Source organism: Mercenaria mercenaria, chromosome 2, assembly GCF_021730395.1.
Source record: "Mercenaria mercenaria strain notata chromosome 2, MADL_Memer_1, whole genome shotgun sequence".
Lineage (NCBI taxonomy): Eukaryota > Metazoa > Mollusca > Bivalvia > Venerida > Veneridae > Mercenaria > Mercenaria mercenaria.
In genome coordinates, this window is record NC_069362.1 from 17459469 (window position 1) to 17477315 (window position 17847).

At 35.0% G+C, this 17847-nt stretch overlaps 1 protein-coding gene across 1 annotated transcript; it reads right to left on the reverse strand.

Annotated features, from left to right (window-relative positions):
- Window positions 1-469: 469 nt before the first annotated feature.
- LOC123563392 (50S ribosomal protein L1-like) lies at window positions 470-17839 on the reverse strand. Its single transcript, XM_045356149.2, has 9 exons — window positions 17767-17839; window positions 12492-12609; window positions 9953-10157; window positions 8704-8793; window positions 7659-7730; window positions 3971-4100; window positions 2087-2199; window positions 1651-1732; window positions 470-663 (listed from the first exon to the last, which is right to left on the reverse strand). Exons 1-9 carry the CDS (start codon window positions 17789-17791, stop codon window positions 530-532), a joined length of 969 nt encoding a protein of 322 aa, XP_045212084.2. The 5' UTR covers window positions 17792-17839; the 3' UTR covers window positions 470-529.
- Between the last annotated feature and the right edge of the window lie 8 nt (window positions 17840-17847).

A 17847-nucleotide genomic window follows, 5' to 3' on the forward strand; every position in this document is an offset into this window, starting at 1 on the left:
AAAATGTGGCCTCTAGGGAGTTAACAAGCTTTTCCCTTGATTTGACCGTGTGACCTAGTTTTTTTAACCCACATAACCCAGATTCGAACTTGACCTAGAGATCATCAAGACAAACATTCTGACCAAGTTTCATAAAGATTGGGTCACAAATGTGGCCTCTATAGAGTGTTACAAGGCAAATGTTGACGCACATCACACTACAGACACCGCATGACAACAGACAATTACGGGTCGCAATAGCTCACCTTGAGCACTTTGTGCTCTGGTGAGCTAAAAACCACAATTAATCAGAAAAGAATGCATAGTTGGCTGTTCAAATAAATTTAATTCAGAACAGTTTTCAGCAAGTAGAGGACTAATTAAAAGAAAATCATTTTGACCTTCAGCTTCTATCAGTACCTGATCTTAAATGATGTCTCCAGTTCCAGGATATTTAATACATATTTTGTCAAGAACAAAAACAACTGTGTAATACACAACATATTTATTTATTTTAAATACAGTTTTATCAGTTTTCAAACAAAGCACTTTAGTCATCCTCGTCTGAGTCTTCCTCAGTTTTGCTCTGACTCTCCACTAGTCGTTGTCTGTAAGTTTCTAGATCTAGTTCAAATATCTCTGTAGATGGTGGGGCTATAAGTCGCATAGTCTGTAATAATGCCGCTGAAAAATGAAAAGAGGTGAATTATTCTTAAAGTCAATGCATCAGCTCTCTATGGGAAACCCACAAAAACTGCAACTGGTAATTTTCAGATATCTTGACCACCAAATTGATTCCTGACATATTGACGGTTATTTAGAACTGTTACATATATGAATTTGTTTCCTTGCAAATAATCAACAATTCTTAATCAACCACAATGTAGTTCATACTGGAGGCTCTTGCTGACTTCAATGTATAACAAGTTTTGCGATCATTAGAAATCATTTAATTTTTTATGATAAAGATGGCAGAGACTAGGACAGAGTAATGGAAGGCAAATGTTATTGCTCAGACATCATATGTCATCTCCATGACTTTGACCTTGAAAATTGGAAGGCAGTAACTGTGCACCTCAGATTTATTGTACATACTTCTACAAACTTTAAAATAAAATCTGAATACTGGTAATACTGTTATGACCTAGGCTGCAGTAGTGGTGTATCTTAGACATTCTTGGCCTTGACCTTAAAGATTTGAGAAGGGAAACTTAAGACCAGACACCACAATGTTGTGACAAATAGTTCTACCAAAATGAAAAAATATTGCAAAATGGAAAACAAAAAACAGATATCTTACTAATAAACATTTTTCCAAAGATTAAACAAAATCGTAAAAAGGCCAACAATATAAGGCAAAAAGTTTTGCACTTATATTATGGAAAACACAGAACCTGTCCGACTTGTAAATATTGCCATTTCTATCATAATTTGATATGTTGAAAAGGGTTAGTGCAATGACAAGATTTTCTTGCTTGCATTATACAAATTGTAAATATTTAGGTGAGGATTACTATTCACCAGGTGAGGGACCTCGCAATATAGCAAAAATTAAACCCTCATGAATATTTCTGTTTTTACAGTAAGTAAAAGTAGTCCTGCAAGAAGAGATATCGCTTTCATTGTCTTCATAACAATAAACTTAAACAAACGAAAGGCCATTTTTCTTACCTTGATTTTTAGGTTTTAAACCGGATAATACAGATAACATGTAGGTAAAATTTTCTTCTAATTCCTCAGTCTCCTGGTTAAGCTGTTGAAATGTAAGAACATAGTGATTTATATTCCCCATTTGTCACAGGATACAAATTTCATGTACTGGTGTAAAGTTTTGAAATCGACAAAACTAATTCAAACACTGTAAAAGCACATATTTTCGCTGGTTCAAAATTCAAAATTTTGAGTATATTCGCGAAGTTTAATATTTGCAAAATGATGTTCATGGTGAATTCAATAAGAAAACAGCTGTTGTCTTCTTTAAGTTTGCTCGAAATGTGGATGTTATAACCCTTGGAAAAGTTATATCAACTAAGGACAATACCACTTTTTCCAGGTTGATGAATCCTCATTGATACATAGTTGAAAGACAAAAGTTGTATAGTATTACCTGTCCAAAGGGAATCTGAACTCTGCCAATACTGTCAGATTCTTTGTGAGATTTATACTTTACACCTTCCATATATTTCTTTAATACTGGTTCAAATTCAGACACTATACATCCTGAAAGATAGAGTGTAAAGTCTATTCATAATCGTGTTGGTTATATATCTAGGTTATTTGAAATTCTGTTGAAAATATTCACTTCATACCATCTTTAAATCAACTTGCGCTTCAGTTCTTTCAGCAGAGCTCTCTCATCTACAGACCAGATTTAAAAAGAGCTGTCGGAGGACAGCAATGCTATTCAAGAGCCTTGTCAACTGAATGAATATAATAACAGTCAAAAAAGGGGCCTCAATTTTGTTAAAATGCAAAGAGTTATTGAACCTGTGTAATGCATGTCAGTTCAGCATAGTAGACAAGTGTGTGAGGTTTCAATCCATTCCAATTAGAGGGTACTGATATACCAGCTTACATACAAATCTAAACCAAAAATCGATATAGGATATTTAGAGACAATTTCAAACAGGCTGCACTATATACATAGAGGTTTTTAAAGTTTCCACTAAAGATTTTTTAAAGTTTCCACTATATACATATAGAAAAAAGTGACTACAACCTCTTTTTTAACAAACTGGAATTGGTAATTGGTTTTTGAGCAAGAGTTTAAGAGTTTCCTCCATATAAATATAGGAAAAAGTCAAGCTAAAAACTATGATCTCTTTAGAAGATCTTCAAATAACACCATGATATTCTCATTGCATACTTCTACTTCTGTCAGATGTTAACAGATCTTTTGAGATCTCTGAGACACACTGAAGTTCAGATTTTTATTTTACACATTTTTTTCTGCTTGTGATGGTAATGCAATTGAAGGTATTTTGCTAGGTGCTGTTACCTAAATAATCTTTACCACACTAGTTTGGACCCAAGCTCATGGTAAAACAATTCACATTTAGAAATACCATACGGTCATTATAACAGCATCCTGGCATGGGATGCTGTGCTTTGCTTGAGTAGATTTTGCCAAACCTTGATCACACACTGTGTGCAGCCACCAAGTATGATCAGGTGTGGTGAAATCAATGACCGCTAAATACATCCCAGATCAACATGCTGTTAAAATGAAACTTTAATTATATACCTCAACCTATTTTTCATTTCATTTTAGTCAGAAGTGAGTGTAAACTTGTAAACTCCTAAAACAAAACTATTTATTAATTGGTTTAATAGTGAGATTATGCAAGTAGTCCAGACACATACAAAATATGGAAAAGAATCTCAATAGAGTGCAATACAATTTTTTTTGCTTTGTTTAGAATCAAACCAGCACAACTCAGGTCATACAGCGACCTTTCCAGCTATTAATGGTGGAGGAAGACCCCAAGGACCATTCTGGACATTGTCTCAGGCATGAGCAGGCACCTGGGTAGACTCACTGACTTTCTGTTAGTCATCTAAACATCTGCCTCACAGTAAGAATTCTACACCCAAATTAACCTTTAGCCCGCTGTCGGCATATGATTCTGCCTTTGCGACCAGTGCAAACTAAGATCAGCCTGCACATCTGTGCAGTCTGATCATGGTCTGCACTGTTCACTATTCAGTCAGTAAATTTTCAGTACACACCCCTTCAAATTGAATGTTGGACCAGTCCATTATAGAAATTTAGTAGGGTAAAGGTTAAGATTTTTAACCCACATCACTCATGTGATTCAGTCAGCAACTTTAACCACTCGGCCAAGGTGGCCTCGCATTACAGATTTTAATTTTTGTCAGTTTCTATTTACTTGCAAAATAAAAGCTGTAATTTTTACTGAAACTTTATGGATACATTAAATTTATGTTGTAGATTCTGTAAAAGTATTTATTAAGAATCAAATGAACAAACCATTGGTTAACGTTGGTGTTTTGTCCATCAAAAGTCCTCTCTGTTTTAAGAGTTTTGCTGCTATGGCTGGTGTGGCGAACATAAAATCACATTTTTCAATATCAGATTTACTGATAATACCCTGGCTTATCTGAAAATAGAACACAAGTTTCACCAACAGAACTACAGATGCAATACTGTAAAAGCAGAAATTTTCGCAAGGGTTTAAATTTCAATATATATTCGCAAGGCCCTACATATTGCGAAAATTAATCCTCACGTAAATATTCAAAATTAGTATTATTCAAATTCAAGCAGGAAACCAGTTTTACAATTTTACGAATATTAAACCTGGCGAACATACTCGAAATTTCAAATTCGCAAAATTTTGACCCAGTGAAAATATGTGCTTTTACAGTATGCCACTCATAAGTGAAAATTTAAAATCTGATGTTCATTAATGAAATATGATTTGAGCCGTGCCATGAGAAAACCAACATAGTGGCTTTGCGACCAGCATGGATCCAGACCAGCCTGCGCAGTCTTGTCAGGATCCATGCTGTTCGCTAACAGTTTCTCTAATTGCAAGACTTTGAAAGCAAACAGCATGGATCCTGACCAGACTGCACATATGTGCACGCTGGTCTGGATCTATGCTGGTCGCAAACCCACTATGTTGGTTTTCTCATGGTGCGGCTCAAATATGATTTTATCTTACGTGTAAAACAAACAAACTTTCTGTGTATTTCATGTCTATTAACTGGCTGCAACAAAATTTCACCTATTTCATTCATGTGATGCTGCAGGCAATTTCACAGCATCACAATGTTAATGTTAGAAAACGAAACATACATTTTTACCTTTGTCAATAATTATGTATGATTTAGGAAATTTTAGCCTTTCTCAAAGTGTACTTTAGATTAAAATTCTCAGTTATTTATAATTCATATTCAACCACATTTAAGTGTACAGATATATTTTACTCCAATATTTCAATAATCCACTGAAATCATTAAATATGTGTATTAATATTAAGTTTTCTTGATTATATTTAAGATGACACTAAAATGTAAACAAGAGTGGCAGACTGTCACAAAATACGCCCAGCATCGAACTTGGCCTAATTTAAGGGCCATAATCCAAGAGGGCAGGGGCGATTTGGCTGTTTATCGAACTTGGCTGATATATTATGCCCAAAAAAAATTATCTGCAAGTTTGTGGAAGATCAGATGAAAATTGTTCAACTTAGAGAGTGGACAGGTCTAAATTTGCAGTTTTTCGAATAATTCAAGGGCCATAATCCAAGAGTGCCTGGGCCGATTTTGCTGGTTATTGAACTTGGCCGAGATATTATGCCCACAAACATTGTCAGCAAGTTTGGTGAAGATTGGATGAAAACTGTTTGACTTAGAGAGCCAACAAGGCTAAATTTGCAGATTTTGAGTAATTCAAGGGCCATCACTCAAGAGTGCCTGGGGCGATTTTGCTGGTTATCAAACTTGGCTGAGATTATATGCCCAAAAACATTGTCACCAAGTTTGGTGAAGATCGGATGAAAACTATTTGACTTAGAGAGCGGACATGCTTTTGGACAATGCCAGCCCACCCGCCGCCATGGGTGTTCACATAATACGCCCCGCTCTTTCAGATAAGGGGTTCCAAGACAATTTATGAACCTGGCTATTGATGGTCTCGTGGATAATGTGTTAGCCACTCAGAGATTCAAAACCCACTGGGGTCACGATAGCACCTCCTCAAAAGCAAGCAGACAAGAGAGGACCTTACAATGGTATTATAGATAAAGTCTGATGAAGATCAATCTAGATGTTTCAAAGAACAAATTTTTAAGTTTTTCTATTTTTAGCTTTGATTGCCTCTCAAAGGGGCCAACTGCCTCCATTTGAAAAGAAAATGGGAGAGTGCTTTACATTGATGCTACAGACCAAGTTTGATGAAGATCCATTAAGCAGTTCATGAGAAGAAGTTGTTTAAATGTTTTCTATGTTCACCTCTAGTGGCCCCTAAACGGGGCCAAGTGCATCTGTTTGAACAAAATTGAGAGAGGACCTTACAATGATTCTACAGACCAAGTTTGATGAAGTTCCATCAAGTGGTTCATGATGATAAGTAGTTTAATGACTTTCTATTTTTAGTTCTAGAGGCCTTGAACTGGCAAAGTGCTCCCATTTGAAACAAGAGCTGTCTGTTAACAGCGCACTGTTCATGTTTCAGTTCTCAAAAGATTTACCACTGACCAAACAATGATAAACACTTGCCATATGTAAATCATCAAAATCATGTGTCAAACCACAGAGCACTGGTTTAACCAGAGCTGTCTGTTGACAGCGCTCTTGACTATTCGAAGAATTGATGTAAGTATGGGGTCAAAATATTACCAAAGATTTTCAGATTTCTAATTTCTATGTCAAAACAGGGCCATAACTGAGCCAAAATCCTTGTCCTAGTTAAGTAGTCTTGCCTACATAATAATGGAGACGATGAAGGTAAAAGTCAAAGTTTCAAAGCCATATGTCAAACAGTTTCGACGAAATATGGACTGGTACGAAAAACTTAACTGATTTCCAAGTCCAAAAAGGGACAAAATACAGCCAAATATCTTTGATATAGTTACATACCCTTGATTACAGATGGAGATCATGATGGTGTAGAAGTGTTCAAAGTTTCAAAGTCAAATGTCAAATAGTTTTGACAAAACATGGACTTGTACAAAAACTGAAGCAATTCCAACTCCAAATAGGGCTATAATTCAGCCAAAATACTTGACAGAGTTATGTACTCTTGTTTACAGGTAGAGAGTGTTATAATAAACAAGAGATAAAAGTTTCAAAGTCCTATGTCAATTTACACAAAATAAGAACTGGTACGAAAAACTTAACTAAGATTTGTAAGTTAAAAGGGGCCATATCCATAATCCAAACAAAATCCTTGATAGAGTTCTGTATTCTTGCCTAAAAAAGCACATGGTGATAGTTAACAAGTGTTGAAAGTTTCAAATTTCAGAAGGTTTTAATACTGTTGATACTAAGAACTTAATGAAGGTATGACACCGATGTTGTGGTGAGTGGGATAGCTCTCCTTATTCTTCGGATAGTTGAGCTTAATATTGGGACATTATAATGATGTTATAGATCAAGTCTGATGAAGTTGTTTTACGCTTTTTCTATCTTTACCCCCAGCAGCCCCCATCTGAATATAGAGAGGAACTTCTAATGACACTACAGAACAAGATACATCAAGCTGTCCATGCGAAGAAGCTGTTTACAGGGTTTTCTACTTTTAAATCTTGTGGCCATTAAAAGAGGCCCAAGTTCCCCCATTTTAACAAATGTGAGAGAGGACCTTACAATGACTCTACAGACCAAGTTACATGAAGATCCATCAAGCAGTTCATGAAAAGAAATTGTCTAAAGGGATTTCTATTTTTAGTTCTAGTGACCTCTAAAAAGAGCCCAGTGCCCTCATTATAGTAAGTTTGAGAGAGGACTTTATAACGATGAAACAGACCAAGACTGGTGAAATTCTGACTAGCATTTTCAGAGGAGAAGATGTTTATTAATAAGTAAAACTGTTGAAAATGGATGCCAGAGCATCCACCAATACTAAAAGCTCACCCTGAATCTTTGGTTCAGTTGAGCTAAAAAAAGCATTCATGGACATTAAACGAAAGTAACTAATTTAAAACACTTACATAACCAATAATTTCTTCACCTCCAACAGTCGTAGCTCCCAGTTCTTTACAACGTTCCCAGTCTAATGGATTCTGTTATAACAAAAACATAACAAGTCAAAGCTGTAGGGCTGTCTGACATTGACAGAAATTACACTGATATATCATGGAGTCTGTGAGTATTCAGATTGTGTGTGTTTTTTTTTCCAACAGTTTTTCAGTAATGTAAATAATGGTGTCTACTTGTAACAGTGAGCACAATGCTCAACTTTATAGTACTGCCTCATTGGAATATCACATTACAGAAACATAACATGATATCCAACCAACATGACATCGGAATGACAAGTCCTACAACTATCCTAAATGTCAAGGGAGGAAGTTACTTATACCGTTTTTCATATCTTTGGTATGACACGCCAAGAGAGTGAACCCATGACCTCCTGCACTCAAGGAGGGCACTCTACCAATAGCCTACCAAGGCTGTGGTATATCATGGATCTTGGTATAAATTAACAACTTCTAAATGCTAATTCAGTTTATAACAGAGATATGATTCTGGCATTTGAATATGCCTAAAAATTTTGGAAAAACATATAAAAAATGTCTAAACTTTGACCTGATATACTAAGTAAAAAAGGGGCATAATTCATACAATATTGGAGCCAGAGTAATGGCCCTTGTGTCATTTGATGTTGTCAATGATGAGCAATAAGTACTTTAAGTTTGGAGCAAATCCATCAGGTAATAACAGGAATAAAGTGATTTGAACACCACCCATCCCTTGAACTCATCAGGTCCCTCCAAAATTACTTTCTAATGTATATTGTTGATGGCTCAAACTACTGATAACTCGAACAAATTTTGCTGGTCCTACTGAGTTCGAGCAGAAGACGTTTGACTGTATAACTGATTTTGATGAACATATCTATTGTAACTTCAATGACTTGTCAATAAATAAAACGAAACTATTTTCTTAATAAATAATTGGTTTCAGTCTTATTTAATTAATAAACATGTTGATATCAAAAAGCTCAACTGGCACATTTTCCCAAATGATTAGTACCTCACTAAAAACAAAAATATCTTTCTTCTGTTGATGATCAAACTTGTGTGGAAACTCTAACAACCCTCGTATATTCCTCATAAACTTTGTCTGCAATAAAAATGATAACATATAATTATATAGATAAATTTAAATCAAAATGAATTTGTTGATTGAAGGTAGTTCTGCACGTTTGGATCAAATTTTTTTCTACTATGCAGAATTTGATTTAACTCTGATTTTTCAAAACTTCAGAATATACCTAGAAAATTCAGAAAATAAAAAAGATAAGGTTGTGTGCTTGATTTTTTGCTAGACTGATCTGAAAAATGTGGACCTCATGCAGTATTTCATGAGAAAATCATAACTTTTATAACATTTTTGTGAATAGAATTTTTTTTACAATGTAGATTTTGATGAAACTTCTCACAGTTGTAAATAAACACATGGCCTATAATATGGTGAAATAAAATTTATAGGTCCATGTGCTTATTTTTGAGATATATGACCATGATTAAAGTGAACTGGACATTTCACGCTAATTTTAAGACATTATTTTGAATCATATAACGTGTCATATATTTTAATATCATAGTTTGACGTCAGAAATATAGTAATAGTGCCATTGTAATAAATTTACTCACGGTTTGCCATTAACTCAAAATGATTTTCATTTCTGTACGCCGAATCCAGGCTTTATTCTACGTTTTCCGGATAAATGACATTACGCCATCACTTCCGGTTTATCAAACGTGCAGAACTACCTTAAAGATCCAGCAGCATATAAAATGTTTGTAGTATTTCTGTTGGTGGAAGGACTGATGTACCAGGAAAGAAATTAGGCATTTTCAAGCAGCTCAGTAAATCCAAAAATGCTCCACAGGGCATCAAGAAGGCTTTCTTTATGAAAAAAGTTATCTCAGTCAAGTCCTGAATAATCAGCGATACTGAATAGAGATAACGTGTAAGTAATTCAATTGGCTCTGCCTGTCATAACTCAATTCAACAACAGTATAACCGATAGATACTCCCCAAACTGTGCAAATTAAATGAACAAAAATGGAATTTACTGACGGAGCACATATAATTTTGCTGAATTCCATCCATGCAGTCTAATCACGATCTGCATTGTTTGCCTTTCAGTCAGTATCTTTTTGGTAAAGACCCCTTTTAACAGTTAACAGTACTGTTCAAAATGAAAGATGGACAAGTTCATCATAGAAATTTAGCAGGGTAAGGGTTAAGAGTCCCTGTTCAACATAAAGTTAACCTTTTTATTGGTGTTCATGTTAAGCTGTATATCAGCATAGATTTGTGCATGTAGAGTATTGGTCATCTTTGGTTGGGCAGCCTCCTTGTGCATTTCAACACACTCCTCAAACCCAAATTTCTGTACCGGATAATCCTCCATGATGTATATACTATGTATAGGTGTCTGTCTCAGGAATTTCTTCACTGGCACTACTGGTTCATCTCTGCAAGATAAAACAAGAGATGTCACTAATAAGTGGTCAATATCCCTTCCCCCTGACCTCTAAAATAAATGATCAATGTCCCTCCATCACAACCCAAAAATGACATTTACCTTGAAGGTACAGACCTGATTCTTGCATCTGCCCTATCTCATCAGGCTTATCATTAACCTTTACTCTGCTAATTTTCTACAATGGACCGGTGCATTATTCAATTTGGGCAGTACCACTTGTTTATCAAAGGGGTGTTCACTGAAAATTTAATAACTGAATAGCGAACAGTGCAGACCAAGATCAGCCCACACAGACGTGCAGGCTGTTCTTGGTCTGCACTGGTCACAAAGGCAGAATTACTGGCCACCAGCAGGCTAAAGGTTAATGTAAACTTTTATTGTAATCCTTTTTTAAATTGTTTTTAAGTTACAGTTGAGACAAGAAATTTCAGGACGAAATAATATGGCTACTATAAGCATTTTTTCCAGGCTTTGGGAGAATAAAAAATTCACTTGCTTACAATGAAACAATAATACAGTGGTACTTCATATGAATCTGAAGTGTCAAGTAATAGAAGCAATTAAAAATAGGCTGACAGGGCCATCCTAAAACAAGAGGGCCATGATGGCCCTAAATCGCACAACTGAGTGAACAATTGTTGATAGAGGGTCACGCATGGAAAATATCTCATTAATTCTGTGAAATTATTTTGAAACAAACTGGTAATAGGGTCAATGAAGAAAAATTTCTGGGATATTATTTACAGAAAACTGCGTAGAGATAAACATTATGACCATGTTTCAATTATGTAAGTCAAGTAGATCATCAACCAAGTTTTTTTTTTCAATGATCTGACCCAGTGACCAAGTTATAATTTTTTTCTAGATTTTAAACAGGCAAACATTCTGACCAAGTATCATGATAATTAGGTAGAATATGCAGCCTCCAAACTATTGAGAAGGTTTTTCTATGATTTAACCTTGTGATTTACTTTTGACAACCTAACATAGATTTCATAGACTAGAGAGAAATTCTGACATTTTTTTGCAGAGACAAACATTCTGGCAAAGACTTATGATGATCACATGGAAAAAGTGGCCACTTTAGTGCTATTAACAAACATTCTGACAAAGTTTTATGATGATCACATGGAAAAATTGGCCTCTTTAGTGCTATTAACAAACATTCTGACAAAGTTTTATGATGATCACATGGAAAAATTGGCCTCTTTAGTGCTATTAACAAACATTCTGGCAAACACTTAAATGATGATCACATGGAAAAATTGGCCTCTTTAGTGCTATTAACAAACATTCTGGCAAACACTTATGATGATCACATGGAAAAATTGGCCTCTTTAGTGCTATTAACAAACATTCTGGCAAAGTTTTATGATGATCACATGGAAAAATTGGCCTCTTTAGTGCTATTAACAAACATTCTGACAAAGTTTTATGATGATCTCATGGAAAAAATGGCCTCTTTAGTGCTATTAACAAACATTCTGGCAAAGACTTATGATGATCACATGGAAAAATTGGCCTCTTCAGTGCAATTAACAAACATTCTGACAAAGTTTTATGATAATCAAATTGAAAATATAGCTTCTAAAATGTTTAAAAGGTTTCTCTATTATTTGACCTAGTGACCTAGTCTTTGACCTCTAGAAATCCAATTTAGAGACAAACATTCAGACAAATATTTATGATAATCAAGTAGTCAAGTAGAAAATGTTTTTTTTTAGTTTTAAAAGGTTTTTCTATGATCTGACTTGGTAACCTAGTTTAAGATCTCAGGTAATCCAGTTTCAAACTAGACCTAGACTTTACAGAGACAAACATTCTAAAATTTTATGAAGATCAAGTAGAAAAATGTGGCCCCTTAAGTGTTAACAAGGGTTTCCTATTAACTGACCTAGTGACTTAGTTTTTGACCTCAGATGATCCAGTAACACACTCTGGCCAGATTTTATAGAGGATAATATTCTTACCAAGTTTCAAAAATATTGGACCAAAATTGTGACCTCTAAAGTGTTAACAGTCAAACTGTTTACGGTGGATGACAAAGTCCAACGGATGACAGACACAGGTTGATCACAATAGCATACCAAGACACAAGGTCAATTTCAGAGGTCAAACAAACATTTTTTTGGACGGCGAAGGACCATTTATAACCTTATTGTAACTAAGTATTTTGGACTGTGAAATATTCATGACAGTTTTATTTTCACTATTTAATATTCTCAATCACTTTGACACATGAATTCAATAAATATAATATAAAGATTATCATGTGTGACAGTAATCATGAATTCTTTACAAAGAAAACATGGAGTCCTCTCACCTTTTTGACTTTTTAGAAACAGCTGCTGTCTTTCTGAGACGACACTGTTGTCTCTGTAGTGAAAACACTGACTCCAGTTCATGCTTTATGACACAAAAACTTCGCGCTCTATATAAACCTGCAAATAATGATAATGATTCTTATCAGAACAAGAATCAATGGTGTAAACATTGTATGACACGTGCCACCTTGAATTATATTATAAAGTCAGAACAAGAGCTGTCTCCATAGGATGACACATGCCCCCGATGCCACTTTGAATGAATAGTTATGGCCGATGTTAGAGTTTAGGACCTTTGACCTACGGACCTGGGTCTTGCGCGCGACACGTCGTCTTACTGTGGTACACATTCATGCCCAATAATTTTAAAATCCCTGCATGAATGACAAAGATATGGACCGGACACGCCCATCAATGCACTATCATGAAATATGACCTTTAACGTCTAAGCGTGACCTTGACCTTTGAGCTACGGACCTGGGTCTTGAGCGCGACACGTCGTCTTACTGTGGTACACATTCATGCCAAGTTATTTGAAAATCCATCCATCGATGACAAAGATATGGACCGGACACGAATGCACTATCATGAAAAATAACCTTTAACGTCTAAGTGTGACCTTGACCATTGAGCTACGGACCTGGGTCTTGCGCGCGACACGTTGTCTTACTGTGGTACACATTCATGCCAAGTTATTTGAAAATCCATCCATGGATGACAAAGATATGGACCGGACTCGAAAATTGCGGACAGACTGACAGACAGTTCAAAAACTATATACCTCCCTTCGGGGGCATAAAAAGAGCTCATTCAAACAAGAGGACCTCGGCCATAATGGCCCTGAATGGCCCTTGAGTAAACATATGACACACTGAATGATGAATGGTAGTACCTATGTTTAGCATACAAAAAAATAATAAAATGAAAAAGGTCAAGTGCCCTCAGTTGAACAAATTTTAATGAGAACCTTACAATGATTCTACATACCAAGTTTGATAGAGATCCATCATGCCGTTCATAAGAAGTTGTTGAAATATTTTTCTATTTTTAGCCCTAATGGCACCTAAAAAGGGCCAAGTACCCACATTTGAAAAAAAAACTGGAAGAGTGTGTTACAATGACGCTACAGACCAAGCTTGATGAAGACCCATTAAGCAGTTAATAAGAGTAAATAGTTTAAAGGTATTTCTATTTTTAGCTCTAGCAGCTCCTAAAAGGGGCTAAGTGCCTCCATTTGAACAAAAATGCGAAAGGACCTAACAATGGTGTAACAGACCAAATTTGATGAGGCACCATCAAGCTGTTCATGAGTAGAAGTTGTTTAAAAGCTTTTAAGTTTACATCTAGTGACCCCTAAAAGAGCCCAAGTGCCCCTATTTGAACAAAATTGAGAGAGGACTGTACATTGATGCTACAAACCAAGTCTGATGAACATCCATCAAGTGGTTCATGAGAAGAAGTTGTTTAAAGGTATTTCTATTTTTAGCTAGTGCCTCCATTTGAACAAATTTGAGAGAGGATCTTACAATGATGCTACAGACCAAATTGGATGAAGATCCATTAAGCAGTTCATGACTAAAAATTGTTTAAAGGTATTCCTATTTTTAGCTCTAGCCGCCCCTAAACCAACACATGTTACTATTTTGAACTTTTGATGGCTTTAATGCTCAAAAACAAACAAAAAATGACCTAAAGTCAGTGAGTTTGAACATACAAGCAGACAGACAGAAAACTATTTTCACCCAAGGTATTATACAAATACTACACGAGGATATGCAAATATGTTTGAATAAAGTCAAATTCATGAGAAGTGTTTTAAAAGGGTAAAATTATCTAAATAGGAATGATATAAAGCAATCTGGTCATCAATGTACAATTTCTACAACTGATCTATCGATCAAGAAGTGTTAATCAATCACAGGCACTAATGTAGTGATGAGATAATTGATGGTGTTGTTAATATACAACCAATTAAGGATGTGACATCTCATGGTGATGAGATAATTGGTGCAGTATTAACCATATACACACAATTAAATGAGCCATGCCATGGGAAAACCAACATAGTGGGTGTGCGACCAGCATGGATCCAGACCAGCCTGTGCATCCGCGCAGTCTGGTCAGGCTCCATGCTGTTCGCTTTTAAAGCCTACTGGAATTGGAGAAACTGTTAGCGAACAGCATGGATCCTGACCAGACTGCGCGGATGCGCAGGCTGGTCTGGATCCATGCTGGTCGCACACCCACTATGTTGGTTTTCCCATGGCACGGCTCAAATACATTACAGGAATTATCACACAATGTATTGGGAAAACTTTAGTATTTACAAAGTTTATAATCAGTTAAAGTCAGATTTTTCTGTCATAAGATACAAACAAATGCTGACTTAAGGATCAGAAAATATTATATACATATAACAAGAGCTGTCCGTAAGACAGCACGCTTGACTTTTCTCAGTGCTTGACTCTCAATTAGAGCTTTGCTAGTAAAACTTTATAAAACTTTAACAAAAAAATTCTGAGTTATAAAGGTGCATAACTCTGTCAAAATTCAAATCAGAGTTATGGGGATTGTTTCTCCTGGAGTAGACTTTGATAGTAAATAACTACTTTAAGCTTCAAGTCAAAAGCTTTGATAGTAACAGAGATATTTGACTTTATCAAAGACTAACCAAAACATTCTAAGTTAAAAAGAGGCATAACTCTGTCAAAATTCAATCAGAGTTCTGGGGATTGTTTCTCATGGTGTAGACTTTGACAGTAAATAACTATTTTAAGTTTCAAGTTAATAGCTTTGATAGTAATAGAGATATTTGACTTTTATCAAAAACTTGAACCAACAGCGATGACGACACAGGGGCGAGTGCAATAGCTCTAATTTTTCTTCACAAAGCCGAGCGAGGAAGAAACTGAAGTTTAAATTACCAAAATACTGAGTAATATTGGAAAAATAATGGGCAGTGATGCTTGCGGGCACCTATTATAATTCAGAATTCAGATACGAACGTTCAAGCATACTTCTCCTATGTGTGAGGTTTTTCTAACGTTTAATTTTTATTTTGTAGTTAACTGGTGCCATGTTATGCAATTATCACCTTCTGTAGCATAATGGAATATCCTGGTGACCTTTTTCAGCAAATAAAACTTAGATAATAAATGTACTGATTCTGGAAACGTAACTGAACTATGAACTATCCTCGTCAAATGTAAAGAATGGTGTTGTTGAACTCTTTCGGTATGTAGGGAAATCTAGAATTGCTGGAAAAAATGTTGAAAAATGATTGACTCAAATTCTTCTAGACTTACAGTCATTGAAACATTCAACTTTATTTATTCAAGTGCAACATATTTGCAACATACTGTATAAGTTCAAGTCTCCAACTTATAAAAAGGATATTATCTCTGTGGAAAATGTACAGCGTAGGGCTACCAAAATAGTCACGGGGCTGAAAGACATGAACTACGAACAAAGACTTAAAATTCTAGGCCTTCCGACACTTGCTTACAGAAGAGATCATTCTGATATGTTACAAATATTCAAAATCATGAGGGGATACGAGAATGTTACAGCTGAAAACATTAACAGCGCATCAAATTCAAATCTGGGTCATATCTACAAACTTAGGAAAAATCATACCAGTTCTTGATTTGGACAAAAATAGGTTTTCTAACAGAATAGTTAACAACTGGAATTTATTGCCAGCTGAAACAGTGGAAGCTAAGGATATTAATTCATTTAAAAGTTCGCTGAACCTGGTTTGGAAGCACAGAGACAATAAATTCTGTACCCTTCAGTAGATTGATACATCTATCACGTGCATGGCACATGTATAACAACTTTTATTACAAACTTGTTACTGATTTCAATTGGGCCACCACGAGTTACAGCTCACTGAACAGCCAACAGGATCACGGTAAATCACATTTTATTTGTGTAAGATGACTTTCTGTTCCAATTATTATATTTTTGCTTAATCCTGTGATTGTTTTTAAAAATCTGTTTTAGGATAATCTAATTAATCATTTATTATATATTCAACTCTTTAACTCTTTTTAAAGTACATAATTATGTTTTATGTGTGTAATATGTTGATATAACATTTTGTTGTTATCTTGAACTGTATATGAACTGATACCCATGTAGAAGAACATGCCGAAGTATTTAAAAATAAAATTTGTTTCATTTAATATTATGCATTTTTCATTCATAACTTTTTTCTCATAAGAAATATTAACAAAAACAAAAAAGCAGGAAAAAATACACAAAAGTGGAAAGTTTCAATGTCTTATCTTAAAAATTGAAAAAATAAGAACAGAATTAATGAAAAACTTGCCAACAAGAGTTCCGCAAACTTTCAGTCACAAACAGTCATTTTATAGGTGAAAATGTCCAAAAATACGTCAAATATTTTGATATTAAAATTACTGTAGCTTTCATTCTAGTATAGAGATTTTCAAAATTTAAACCGTTTTGTGAAGCTCTTCTAAAGCTCTTTTTTTCTGTTACATTTTTTATGTCAAGAAACTTTGGAAACATGACTGCAGTTAAGCTTATCACAGTACATCATCATATAAAGTTATTGGTTTTATCGCTTGCTCATATTGCTTGTAGGTCTACGCAGCAAACGTTTATTGTGTCCAGTACATACATAGGTTTAAATCACCAGAAAATTAAAAGTTTTGGAAAATATTTGATAATTTTTTACATAAACAATGAGGAATTGAATCCCCTTTTCATACATGTAAGTTTCATTTGAATTTATCTCATATTCGCAACAAAATCAGCATTTAAACCAAAATCGGCAGCGATGAAAATTTTATCGGAAATTTCCTCCACTATTTTGGTCTTTCAAGTGTTTGACGCAAGTGGAGATATTGCCCATTTATAAGAAAAATAACTCAATATTTCCTATGATCGTGTCAAATTTGTTGGACTAGAACAACTGTAAGTTGTCGAAGACACATGGTGACATGGGGTTAAGAAGCTCCCCTCAAACATTTTGTGCCAAGGTAAACTCAAAAGATGATGGTTGCAATACGACTTCAATTACATCTTCAAAATTTATGACTGAAAATACTACAGTAAAATACTGACAGCTAGTATCCAAATGTTTTTCCCAACACAATAAATGTAAAAATAAAATATGATTTGCTGACGTGACACAAAATATTGCATTATCACATTGTATGCTCATAAGGTTTGTGTATATCAGTGTATGAACTGGTTTTTTTTTTGCTCGTAAAATAGGGGAAAACACTTAAATTTTATTGCAACCTTTTCGGAACATGGAGGCTGCCATTTTGGATCAATTTGTACGTAAACCCCAAATACAATCCGAATGAATAATCAAAGCGT

Bases quoted from the DNA above. Each gene is read 5' to 3' on its own strand.
- LOC123563392 (XM_045356149.2), bottom strand. From the start codon at position 17,791: ATGGCAGCCTCCATGTTCCGAAAAG. The intron at 8,794-9,952 runs GTTAACTTTATG...TTTTTATTGCAG, and splicing joins ACATGAACACCAATAAAAAG to ACAAAGTTTATGAGGAATAT. The intron at 1,733-2,086 runs GTAATACTATAC...ACATTTCAACAG, and splicing joins TTCAGATTCCCTTTGGACAG to CTTAACCAGGAGACTGAGGA.